A 12,964-nucleotide genomic window follows, 5' to 3' on the forward strand; every position below is an offset into this window, starting at 1 on the left:
CCTGGGGGACTGTCTTCGGGGCGGGGGCTGAGGCAAGCCTGCGGGGTGGTCTCACTGAAGCCGGCCTGAGGTGTCTTCTCCCACCAGATGACCCAGACGCTACAGTGGGCTGTTCGCAGCTGGACGGACCTGGAGAGCAGCATCGTGTCAGTGGAGCGGATGAAGGACTATGACCGGACGCCCAAGGAGGTGACGGTGGAGGACGGGGGACCGGGGTGCGGGCCGGAGTCTAGATCCGCTCCAGGCATGACAGCCCTGAGCACCGAAGGCTGGAGGTGCAGTCAGCGCAGCAGGAATGCTTAAGAGCAGAGGGACCGGGGCTGGGACATATCCTGGTTCCTGTGCTTCTTCACTTGGGCAAAGCAGGTCATTCTGGGTGACAGGGGACCATAAGGAACAGCTGTGGGACAGCGCAGTAACAACTGTGTGCTAGCAACGTCACAGAGGCTTCCCAGCGAATTTAGAGTAACACAGGATCCGCTTCGGGGAGGGACAAGGGCAGGTGTGCCGGGAGGGGTGTGGGAGACCCCACGGGGAAGGACTGCGGGCCAGGCACGCTGCAGCCACTCCATACGGGCCCACTGTTCCTCGGGGCCTCCGGGGGTGGTGGGCCCTGTCAAGGTCCCAGGAAGAGCCAGCAGCTACTTAATGACCCCTACTGTGCAATCTCGCCCTCCTCCCAAAGACGAAGGGGAGTGTCTACCCCTTCTAGAGGAAGAGAAGGTATCATCTGACAGTTAATAGTGGCTAATAATAATAATAGCCAGTGCCAGCATTATTTTTATAATTCCAGATACTATTTTGTTCCATATCCCCTACAACCTATAAAAGAGAGTAAATATATCCATTTTGCAGAAGGGGAAACTGAACCTCAAAGAGGTGGGCCACTTCATGAGACACCTCAGAGGGAGGCTCCTCTGATCCTGTGTCCCCTCCTGCCCCAGGCACCCTGGAGGCTGCCCACCTGTGCCGCCTGGTCCCGCTGGCCTCACGGCGGGGAGATCGAGTTCCGGAACTTTGGGCTGAGATACCATCCTGAGCTCCCACTGGCTGTCCGGGGTGTGTCCTTCAAGATCCACGCTGGAGAGAAGGTGAGCAGCTCTCCCACATCCTCCTCCTCATGGAGGCCAGGCCCAGGGCAAGCACTGCTGCCCCCGCACTCCGCTTCGGCTCCCCTTATCTATGTATCCGTCACCCCCTAACTGAACTTACACTCTCGCCCAAACCTGCCACCATCTTGGTGGAATGCACCACACACCCACCTTGGTGTCTCAACCAAGAAGCATCTCCCCGACTCCCTCCTTTCTTTTTGCCTATGACTTTAGTTGAACACCTACTATGTGCTGGGGTAGGGAGCTGAATGCTCCATGTGCCTTATCCAGTTTGCCTGACCTCAGTTCCTGGCTTTGCCATGGCTGACCTTGGGCAAGTCACTTCATGCCTTGATCTCAGTTTTTCCATCTTTAAAACGGAAATCATAGTATCAATCTAGAGCTGTTGTGAAGTTTCACTGAGTTAATACCCGGACACTGTCTGGACAGGGCCTGGGACATCGCCAATACTGCAGAAAGGTTTAACAATGGTTTTATTGCCATTTGCAGTTTTACTGTGACAGCCCTATGCAGAAGTACTAGGATTACCCCATTTTACAGGCGCTTAGTCCCATGGACTCCTCACCCAGTTGTGCTTCCTTCCTGTCTCCCCCCGGATGGCTCTAGGCCCCTGAGCCCCCAGCCTCCCATTTCAGTACCTCTAGTCTGTTTTCCTATGATCTTTATTTGGCTGTGTCATTCCCCTGCTTGAGACCTGCTTTCTGCTCCCACCTTCCCTTAGAGAAAAGCCCAAACTCCTGAGCTTGGCATTCAAGGCCGAGCCCAAGTCTCTGTGCATTGCCCTGCTGGGACTTAGCCAACACGGTGGGTCAGCTGCCTCAGCAGGCCACGTGGGCACCCGGTGCTGCCTTCGGGGAGTCGACAGTCTAGCACTTAGTGTGGTTGACATGGAATCATCCCCCTCCCCAAACTCCTACTCGTTTCATCCCTCAAAATGCCACTCAAGAATCCCTCCACCATGAAGCCTTCCCTGGTTACCTTGTTCACCCCCCCATCCCAGGCAACTTCAGGCCCCGAGTCTGATTATATAAGGGGCTTGTTCATTCCTCTGTATTCAAATGAAGCATACTCAGTTGTACTATCTCCCAGACCACACAAGGAGCTCTTTGGAGCAAGGACTCCCTATTTTCTCTATTCCTGGTGGCTAGAACAGTGCCTGTCCCATGATGGGTGACATGTGTCATTCACTTCTTAAACAAATCGTGCCAAACCTCCATCGAGTGTCAGACGTTGAGAATGCAGCAGTGAACACTGAGGAAGGATGGGGGGGAGGCGGATACAATGATGGGCAGATGGATGGACGGATGAGCTATGGCTGGGCTGGGAGGGAGAATGGATGAAGGACGGGGTAGATATAGGTTGAGACGGCGATGGAAGGATGGGTGAGGGTGGAAGGAGGGAGAAACGGAAGGGCGGGGGTAGAGCGGGAAAGATGGGAGAGATGAGGGGAAGGGAATGATGTCCAGAAAGAAGGTTGGATAGAATGGGATGGGTATATGGAAAGGTAATCAGATGAGAGGATAGAGGGACAGATGGAAGGACGGGTGCTCAAAGGATGATGGACAGACGGATGGATCTTGGATGCAGGGGAAACACCTTGCACAGATGTTTAGGGGCCCTTCAGCCCATGGTCTGCCTTCCTCCGGCCAGGCCTGGCCAGAACGAGCTTTGCCTCCCATCCCCCGACAGGTGGGCATTGTTGGCAGGACGGGCGCCGGGAAGTCCTCCCTGGCCGGGGGCCTCGTGCGGCTCCTGGAGGCGGCCGAGGGGGGGATCTGGATCGACGGGGTCCCCATTGCCCATGTGGGGTTGCACACACTGCGGTCCAGGATCACCATCATCCCCCAGGTGAGGTCTGGGGGAACGGGGTGGGCGGAGGTGGGAGGCACAGCCGGGCCCGCTCTGAGCCACTGCCCCTTCTGGCCAGGACTCCACCCTGTTCCCTGGCTCTCTGCGGACGAACCTGGACGTGCTGAGTGAGCACACAGATGAAGCCATCTGGGAGGCCTTGGAGACGGTGCAGCTCAGAGCCGTGGTGGCCAGCCTCCCCGGCCAGCTGCAGTATGAGTGTGCCGAGCGAGGCCACAACCTGAGGTAGGCTTGCCCCGCACCCCTCAGGACCTGGGAGGAGCTGGGGGAGTAGCAGGTGTGGCCAAGGCTCCCCCCACCGCCTCAGCCTGGGATAATATGCCCTGGCAATCCGCCTCCCCCGTGGGACTACCCCCCGGTCAGTCCTTACAGTGCGAATGCCTTCACTCCTCAGCAATCCCAGATAGCAACAGTCTCTGAGTAGCCAGTTTCTTTTCCCTAAATTCAGTTCCTACATGTATCTGGGGACAAAACCCAACCTTTACCCACTTACGGTCTTTCTTTATCCCACTCAGCATTTCTTTTGCCGCAAGTGTAATGTGTTTGATATAGGGGCTAACCCCATGCGCACTGGGGTATTGAGTAAACATATGGTAGATGCTTTTTCTTATTTTTTTGCGAGAGAGAGTGCGTGCGAGTGGGGATGGGAGAGGCAGAGGGAGAGAGAGAATCTCAAGCAGGCCCCATGCCCAGTGCAGAGTCCGACATGGGGCTCAATTTCATGACCCTGAGATCATGACCTGAGCCCAAATCAAGAGGCCCTGGCCTATGTCTTTTTAAATAAATTTGAATTGTGGTAAAATACACATACAATTTAGCATCTTTAACACCTTTTAACATACGGTTGGTCGTCTTGAGTACATCCTCTCCACTGTGCAACCCATTTCCAGAACTCTGTCATCTCGCAAAACTGAAGCCTTCTACCCATTAAAGAAGCAATTCTGTTTTCCCCAGCCCTCAGCACGCGGCAGCCGCCATTCTGCTTCGTTTCTAGGAACTTGGCTACTCTGGGTACCGCAGTTAAGTGGCTGGCTTATTTCGCTCAGAATAGTGTTCTCCACATTGTAGCAGGTGTCAGAACTTCCCTCCTTTTTAAGACTGAATGATGTTCCACTGTAGAGACAGACCCAATTTTTCTTACCTATTCATTCACTGATGGATACTTGGGTTGGTTCCACCTTTCGGCTATTGTGAATAATACTGTCGTCAGGAGTACGGGTGTGTGTTTTTTTCAAAATCAAGATACTCTGGGGGCGCCTGGGTGTCTCAGTCTGTTAAGCATCAGACTTTTGATTTTGGCTCAGGTCATGATCTTGGGGTCATGAAATCGAGCCCTGTATAGGGTTCTGTGCTCAGCAGAGTATCTACTTGAGATTCTTTCTCTCTCTCTGCCCCCCCTTACTCTCTTGCTCTCAAATAAATAAAATTGTGGGGGGGGGGGGAATAAGATGTTCTGGATTCTGAAACCCATCTGCCCCCACTGGTGTTAGGGTGAGGGACTAGGGGTGGTAATAGTTTCCAGACACAGAGGAAGTGGTGTAGCTTGGTTCCCACGTGTTTAGACATGTCCCAGTTAGCAGCTCTGGGACCATGGGCAAGTTAATCTTCTGGGCCTCACCTTCCTTATCTGTAAAATGGGAATTACAGTTAGTATCTCCTTCCTGTAAGCAGGTGGAGTTCTTTGAGTCAAGTTGTTGAAACAGTGCCTAGATATAGGGAACATAATTCTTCCCTACAGTCCTCAGAGAGGCACTTTCCCATTTTGCGGGAGTGCCTGGGTGGCTGAGTCGTTAAACGTCTTTCTTTGGCTCAGGTCATGATCCCTGGGGCCTGGGGTCGGGCCCTGTGTTGGGCTCCCTGCTCAGTGGGAAGCCTGCTTCTCCCTCTCCCACTCCCCCTGCTTGTGTTTCCTTTCTCGCTGGCTCTCTGTCAATTAAAGAAAGAAATCTTTTTTAAAAAATTAAAAGAAATAAGAAACCCATTTTGCAGAATTGGCACAGGAGGCCTGAGGCTTGCCTGGGGTCCCCCAGAGACACTGCTGGAAGGCTCCACAATGAGAAGCAGCAGAGCACTGCGGGACACCCTTGGGTCTCAATCGAGGGTCAGGGGTCTCACAGTCCTTGTGACCTTGAGCTGCAACTTCCCTGTTGGTAACTAGAGGAGGAGAAGCCCGCAGGTGCCGAGGGCCTTCTCTGTGGCAAGCACACTGCTGAGCACGTCTATGGGCCTTAAGTTGTCCTTAAACCCTCAGTAGTCATACGACTCATTAATACAGTAACCACCTTGGAGGTCATTGTGAGAAGTGACCGTGCACAGGCACTTGCTTGTGTGTCCAGCACAGGGTGAAGACCCCAGGGTACAAATAGAAATAGTCATTTCACTGCTAGGGAAACTGAGGCACCGGGGTTTGAATGTCTCGCCTCGGGTCACTGTGCTCAAAAATGGCAGGACGGGGATCCCTCCCATCTCTGTGGACGGGAGACCGACCGCACGCATAGACGTGCGTGGGCACACACCATCCCCTCAACTCCTGCGGCTGTCGGGGGAACCCCATCTGTGGGCAGACCCTGCCGATCCTGACGTGCAGGCACACCAGTGTCCAGCCTGACCCTCCTACTCTTTCCCAGCGTGGGCCAGAAGCAGCTCCTGTGTCTGGCACGGGCCCTTCTCCGGAAAACCCGGATCCTCATTCTGGATGAGGCCATGGCTGCCGTGGACCCGGGCACGGAGCTGCAGATGCAGGCGGCCCTGGGCAGCTGGTTCGCCCGGTGCACGGTGCTGCTCATCGCCCACCGCCTGCGCTCTGTGATGGACTGCACCAGGTACGCTGCCCTCTCCTGCCCCCGGCCCCCGCCACCCCCGCAGCGGCAGAGGAAGGCAGTGGGGTTCAGAGCTGGAGGGGCGCTGGGATGGGTTAGCGAGTGTGCACGCTACAGGAGGTGGAACTGATGCTGGGAGGGGAGGGGAGGGAGGAGGCCCAAGACTCGGGCCCAGCAGAGGCTTCCACTGCTCTTTGGCATCAGGAAACCACAGGGAGGGCCAGACTCGACCCGGGCAGACACACTGGGCTTTCGGCGTCAGAGTGCCCAGGGCTGACTGGGCTGGTAAGAGTGGCTCGTTTCTCTCTACCCCTGCAGGGTGCTGGTCATGGATAAGGGGCAGCTGGCAGAGAGCGGCAGCCCGACCCAGCTGCTGGCCCAGCAGGGCCTGTTTTACAGGCTGGCGCAGGAATCGGGCCTGGTCTGAGCCCTCAACCCTCACCTCATCGTACCTGCCCAGAGAGACTGCTGTGCCCTGGGGATACACGTGACCCAGGGGCCATCAATGGCACCACAGGGTTGGGTCTAGACCCTTCTGCTCTCTGGGAGGAAAATGGCAGAGAAAGCAACCAGTCACAGACCCAGGAGGACACAGGAACGCCTCGGTCGGTCTGATCAGGGCTCATCTGGCCCCGTCCACCCCGGAGCTGAAGTGGCCCGCGGCTCTCCACGCTGGCTGCCTGGGGGCCTCACCTGAGAGACTCAAAAACCCACCCATGCCAGGGCTCCCCGCCGGATGCTGAAAATCACCATCCCCGGGACTGGGCTGGGGCAATGGAGCATGTATTTTTTTTTACAAATTACCCCCTTTATTTTGAGATGGTTGTAGATGGATAAGCCATTATAAGAAGTAATCCAGAAAGTTCCTGGGTAGCTTTACTGTTTCCCCGAATAACATCATCTTGGAAAACAACAGTATGACATCATAACCAAAATATGGACATTGGTACCACTGATTGATTCTGGTTAGATTTTCCCACTTTTACTTGTATTTGTGCACGTGTGTGCGTGTCTGCGCATGTCACACGTGTTTCTGTGCAGGCTCCAGCCTCACCACCACCGGTTGGGCTGGTCGCCATATCATGACCACACCCGCCTTCCTCCCAGCCGCAACCACGCGGTGATGCACTCTCCATTCTGTTACGTTGTTGTTTTTTTTTTTTTTTAAGATTTTATTTATTTATTTGACAGAGATCACAAGTAGGCAGAGAGGCAGGCAGAGAGAGAGGAAGGGAGCAGAGAGCCCGATGCGAGACTCGATCCCAGGACCCTGGGATCATGACCTGAGCCGATGGCAGAGGCTTTAACCCACTGAGCCACCCAGGCGCCCCTGTTATGTATTTTTAAAGCTCCCCACAGGATTCCAGAAAATTCCACACCTCCTGCTGTGGTTCCTCCCTTGTAGATGAGCCCAAGGAGCGTCTTGTCTGAACCAACACACAGGCCACCGCCCCCAGCACCAAGAACAGGCCTGCCCCCAGCACTAGCACATTCTGTGCCAAAAACTAGACTGGCAGAGCCAAGGGCTGTGGGGTCCCCCACGGAGAAAATTTGCTCAGGGTACACCTTTCATGTATGTGAAAGACCAAATTCCAGCTTTTGGGGTGGGGCAGAGTGGCGGGGTCGGGGGAGGCCCGCAGCAGGGGAACCAACCAGAGTGTCTGAGGGAGACCATTGGAAGCCCAAGGTCCAGGGCGGAGATGGGCCAGGCTTGCTTCCGTCCAGGGCCAGGACCAGCACCACGCGCCATGGGGCTCGGGCCTATTTCCCTCAGCAGTTGGGAACCTAATACAGTGTGGCTAAAACTGGCAGCAGGTGCGGGGTAAGAGGGACAGAGTCTAAGACAGCCAAGCCTGAGGTCACGCAGACACACAGAGGTGAAGGGCGGCATGAGAAATGGGTCTGCGCCTCAGATGAAGTTTCCGGCAGCCCAGGGTTCTTCCGTGACCTCATGACGTCGCTGCGGGGACAAAGTTAGTACATGGAAGTGCTCTGAGCTGAGCTGGGCCCAAAGCACGGGCTCAATCAACTTCCACTGTTTGTGTCCGTGCTGTTCTACTGGAGGCCCTCCTCGGGTCCTCTGTGGGGCAGAGGCCGTACACGCCAGGATGTTTCTTTAACCGATCGCTATTGACGTGGGGCTGGAAATTCTGGGTTGTGCGCTGTGGGACGTTCAGCAGCTTCCCTGGCCTCTCGTCACTCGATGCCAAAGCACTGTCCCCTCCGGGTGTGACGAAGAGAACTCCAGAGCTGCCAAGTGTCCCCTGGGGGACCAGCCACACAGCTGAGAGGCACCGGGCTCACCCAGCCCAGCGGTCATCCAGATACACGGACAGCGGCTGTTGTGGGTGCGTCCGGAAGGGCCTGGGGACGCCCCCCACCACCCTGTCCCAGCCAAGTCACAGGGACTTTCTGCTGGCCCAGCCAGGGTAGGGTTTTCAGCCCAGAGGAAATGAAATCTAGATCCGATGGCAGCTTCTACGTCCCTCTGCCAAGGTGTGGCCAGTGGCTCATTCGGACGCCTGCCAAGTGGGGTCGGAGGGCTGCATCCCTTGCCTGCCCTCCGTCCTGCCTCCAGAGGGCCGGCCTCACCATGGCTAGTACCTACCAACTCTGTTTTGGCCATGTGGAAAATGAGGCCCAGAGAGTTCGCAGGACCTGCCAAGGCCACCCAGCTGGTGAGCACCCGGGGTTGGGGGGAGGTCTGTCCTGGGTCTATTTATAGCCCAAGGCATCGTATGGGGGTGCCTGCCCAGCGTGGAAGGACAGGAGGGAATAAGATGCAGTACTTTGCTTGGAGCGGGGCCCCTGACATCCAGGCAGGGTGACCGCAGGCCAAAGTGGCAGCCGCTGTGTGTTTGGCCAATGCACTCAGGGTCATTCAAGGGCCACCAGGGCCTCTCTCAGGGACAGAGTGGTGTGTGTGTGCCATGGGAGCAGCACCGAGGAGGGTGCCAAGGAGCGCATAGCACAGCTCCCCAGACACCGTGCCACGGGCTCGGGGGGCAACACCTGCAGGGAGGGCCACGTTCAGACCTGGGCTCAGTGCCCGGCTCGGTCGGCCCTTTACCCTCCTGTGTCCCCTCGCGTCACAGCAAACGCTCACCAAGCCCTGCCCCGATGCCTGCCACAGGCTTTCGGGGAATCCCTAAAATGGGGGAAGGAAGGCACCGTGGTGATCAGCCGACTAGGACACTTTCATGAGGCCCCTTTTACAGACAAGAAAATGCACACAGAGCGTAAGCAGGGATCCAGAGCCCACATCCTAACCCTCTACACACACGTCTTCAGCTCTGGAACATCAGCTCGCTGACAGCTGAATTCCACTCGGGCATCTCCCCCAGGAAGGGAAGGAATGGGTCTTTTCCCTCTTGAAACAAGGGATTTGTTCCCATGTGTTCACTGTGACTCCCAGCACCCGGCACGGCGCATAGCATGTGGGAGTGTTCGATAAAGGACGACTGCAGGGACGAACGGATGGATGGACGGATGGACAGACCGATGGATGGATAGGTGGACAAATGAATGAAAGGCATCAACATGTAGGACGGGGTCCTGAGGGCGAGGCGTGGCGCTGGCTGCTTTACCTGGATCGGCTTCCTTCCTTGCACCTACCTGGCCAGGTGGACACGAGGATCCCAGCTGTACCCATGAAGAAACTGCAGCTCCTGAAAGGCACGTTCTAGAGGCCCTGGTGATGTCACACAGGTCCCAGGGCCCAGCACAGAGAGCTCAGTCTTGGACTGGAGAATCTGTCGCTGGCCTTGAGTGATGTGCTAGGGGAGGGCATTCATTAAGGAGTAACCGATCAGAGCCTTGCTCTCCGTGAGCTGCCGCTGTGAAAGAAATGGGAGCGACCAGCCATGCTGATGTCTGGGGAAGAGGGAAGACCCGAGGGCGGGACAGTGCCCTGCATGCTGGAAAGGCGGCAGAGAGGCTTTGTGGCTGGAGGGGCCTTCGAGGTGGCTGGAGGGGAGCTCAGGGCAGAGGTCACGGGAAGCCAGGTTGTGGAGGGTAGCTGGCTGCTGCCAGAGGTGGGGACCACTGGAGGGTTGGGATGGAGGGGTTTTTAAAGGCACACAATGTTGCTGGGTGGAGAACAGACTATACAGCAGGGGAGGAGAGGAGAGGTGGCCAGGGCAGCAGGGAAATCGCTGAGGTGGCTGTCCTAGGGGCACGAGGGAGGGACCCACATGGCAGCCACCAGAGGGCTGAGAAGTGGTCAGATTCTGAGTGCTTTGCTAGAAGGTGCTGTAGGACCCACACGGGAAGCATCACTCCAGGTCCCCGTTCCCCTCTGGCCTGGGGTCCCCCTCCCCTGGGAGTAAGGCTAAGCACCAAGCCTAGGGCCTGGCACACAGGAGAGGTCCCCCTTGCTCCTTGCACAGCACGGACGCACTTACCTGGACGAGTGGGGGAGCAGGCACTCCTGCCCAGCCTAGGGCTTTTGATGCCAGCCCCCTCTGAGACTAAGGCTGCATGTGGCCTCCTCTTCAGGAAGGAGCGAGAGCTTGAACCCAGGCCCACGAGCCTCCTGAGGACCGGTCACCCCACAGCGCACACCCACGGGAACTCACCAGGTTGCCCACTTGGGACACCTGGTTGTGACCTGACTTGGGACCCCACCTCTAAAACTGACCTGACCCCCCATGTGGCACGTCCAGGTACTTTCCTTCTCAGGGGAATAAGCTGACCAGCTCCTCTCTGCTGAACACGTTCACGCTCCGGGAGACACAAAGCACTGTTGGAGGGCAGCCTGGCAGGGCCAGGATGCCCTCTCTGCGCCATTACTTGGGGCCTGGTTTCAGGGTGCAGCCCAGGCTTGCTCCCCAAACACAGCTGGTTCTTTAAACTGAAGACACCGAACACGCCAGCCTCACTTCCCTGCAAGCCACAACTCAGAAACCACGGAACGATCACAGGGGAAGGTACTGCCCTTCCTTACGCACCCCTGCATCTCCCAGCTTCCTTTGTGCTGGGGCTGGGGCCACGTGACTGACTCTGGCCCATGGGCTGAGTGGAACGGACTTGTGTCGCTTCCGGTTTGGGGCATGAAGAACACAGATGCATCATCCTGTGCCCGCTTTCCCCTGCCCTGCAGTGCCGACCTCCGGAAGCTGGCCCTTGGGAGCTGATGCTCTAAGACCGTGATAGCCTAGGTCTCTCTGCCGCTGCAGGGAAGACAGGGACCCGAGAGAGGCATCTGATGGTCATCAAAGAATGCACGAGTGAGAAATTACCCTGATGTTCCCTTTCCCAAGAGTTCAGCACTAATTTGCTCTCACAGCATAGCCTGGCCTAGCTGACACAAAGGGATTTTCTCGGTTAGTTTTGGCCACGTGGGACTTTGGCCTGGCTTGTGTCTTACATGACTAAGGTCGTGTGTGCCACCAACATGCCGTTGCTCATCGCCACAACAATCCCGCAGGGCAGGTACGATCAGGCCTATGTAACACACGCAGCAGGGCCACCGATGTCCAGTGACGTATGCGAAGTCACACGGTTATTAGCAAACCGCAAAGGCAGGGTTCAAGCCCAGGCTCTGTCCACTGGGCCAGGCTGACTCCCCACGAAACCCCGCCTGCTTCTTCCCCTCTCAGGCCCCGTTCCCGAACAAGGGCTCCCACTGGAGACAACGGGTTTGCCAAAGAGAAAGAACAGAAGCAGGCAAGAGGGTTACCCCGTCCTGACTCTGAAGGACATGGCGACACTCTGCTAACGGCCCAAAGAAAACAGAACAATTGTTCAGTAAGAAACAAAATATTCTTTTTTTACTGTAAATTATTGCAAATGTTCATGTTTCCAGTGTCATTAGAAAAAGATCCCCAAGAAAAACTTGGGTTTATCTAATGTCGAAGAATGGTATAACTTACAAAAAAATAAATATATATCCCACCTAAAAGAAGGAAGGTGCTTCTCTGGGTGTGAAGTCAGCAATGTAATTCATAGCGAGGATGAATCTCGGAGCAGCAGTGACCTTCCTCTGCGTTTTGGGTCTCGCTCTGGTCTGAGAAACCGCGAAGGACTCTGCTTCTCTGTTTTCCTCCCAGAACACGCGGACCACCCGTCACCCGCCGGCTGCTGTGGCTCCTCCCTGGGAACGCTGCTCCTCAACCAGCCCCTCTTCCCAAGAAATTAAAGTCTTGAAACTGTTTTTCCCCTTGGAGCAGCACTTAAAGCCAAAAAAGCCAAAAAAAAAAAAAAAAAAGAAAGAAAGAAAAGGAAAAGCAATCACTGATATTTGTGAATGGGTCCTTTTCTTGTCCTGGAAGACACTCAGTCACGAAACGTCAAGCTCTCCACGCTGCCATCCTTCAAGCTACCCAGATGCCGATGGCGAGGAAAAAAAAAAATCTAACCACACGGAGGAGACTCAACGGGGCTCTTTTCAGCTCCGACCGGTCCTACCTGGCAGGTACCTAGCGCTCTGGGCCTTGACCGTCTCATCACCATCGGCAGATCTTCTCTCTCGGGGACTAGAGCAGTAAAGCCCTCCTAGCCACGGGGAGAAGGGGGAGTGAGGAAAGCGAGGAGACCAGCGTGGATAAGGAGCCGAACGGCCAGGCTGGGGAGCCGGTGCGGAGATGAGCCCTGGGTCCGCACAGCCCAGACGTGCTGTCAAGTCCCGCCGGTGAGAAGTCCGCAGACATGGAGGCTGCCCCCCGGCCTGGGAGGCGAGTACCGGGGGAGCGGGGCTGAGACGAGGGGTCCCAGCGTCGGAGCGCCTGGAAGACCACATGGTTGGTAAGAGGAGTGTGCTTGGGCCTCAATGGATGGCCCCTCACCTCCTACCTGCAGCCCTGAAGAGACCAAGCACTCGGTGGGGGTGCCGGGGACAGCCGTCGGGGGGCCGGGGAGCTTCTCAAAGACAGAACCCTTTGACTTTGGCTGGAGAGCCCTGAGGCAGTTGGCTGGATTTGGTCACTAGCGTATTTTATGAAACCACTTTCTCTGGCAGCCTCGCTGCCGAAACCTCCCCGCCGAGCACCAAGAGCACAAGCGTGCGTTCCTGGGGGCCTGAGAACATCTGTGCATCTTGCAGGGCAACAGAGGCAGGGGCGGGAGGGTTCTGGGTGGGCTGCATCTCTGTGTCTCTCCTACTTCTTCACGGCCAATTCCAACTCGGGGGCCAGATGCTGGCTGCTTTGTGTGTTTTGATTTGGG

At 56.3% G+C, this 12,964-nt stretch overlaps 1 protein-coding gene across 1 annotated transcript in view; it reads left to right on the forward strand.

Moving 5' to 3' along the window:
- ABCC6 (ATP binding cassette subfamily C member 6) overlaps window positions 1–6,573 on the forward strand; it is a 45,470-nt gene extending 38,897 nt beyond the window's left edge. Inside the window, exons 26-31 of the mRNA XM_032836226.1 lie at window positions 88–189; window positions 945–1,091; window positions 2,802–2,960; window positions 3,040–3,206; window positions 5,609–5,803; window positions 6,119–6,573. Of these exons, the coding sequence (XP_032692117.1) occupies window positions 88–189; window positions 945–1,091; window positions 2,802–2,960; window positions 3,040–3,206; window positions 5,609–5,803; window positions 6,119–6,227 (879 nt within the window). The 3' untranslated portion in view covers window positions 6,228–6,573. The remainder of the gene's footprint in view (window positions 1–87; window positions 190–944; window positions 1,092–2,801; window positions 2,961–3,039; window positions 3,207–5,608; window positions 5,804–6,118) is intronic.
- The last annotated feature ends 6,391 nt before the right edge of the window (window positions 6,574–12,964 follow it).

Source organism: Lontra canadensis, unplaced genomic scaffold, assembly GCF_010015895.1.
Source record: "Lontra canadensis isolate GAN:19392208 unplaced genomic scaffold, GSC_riverotter_1.0 scaffold91, whole genome shotgun sequence".
Lineage (NCBI taxonomy): Eukaryota > Metazoa > Chordata > Mammalia > Carnivora > Mustelidae > Lontra > Lontra canadensis.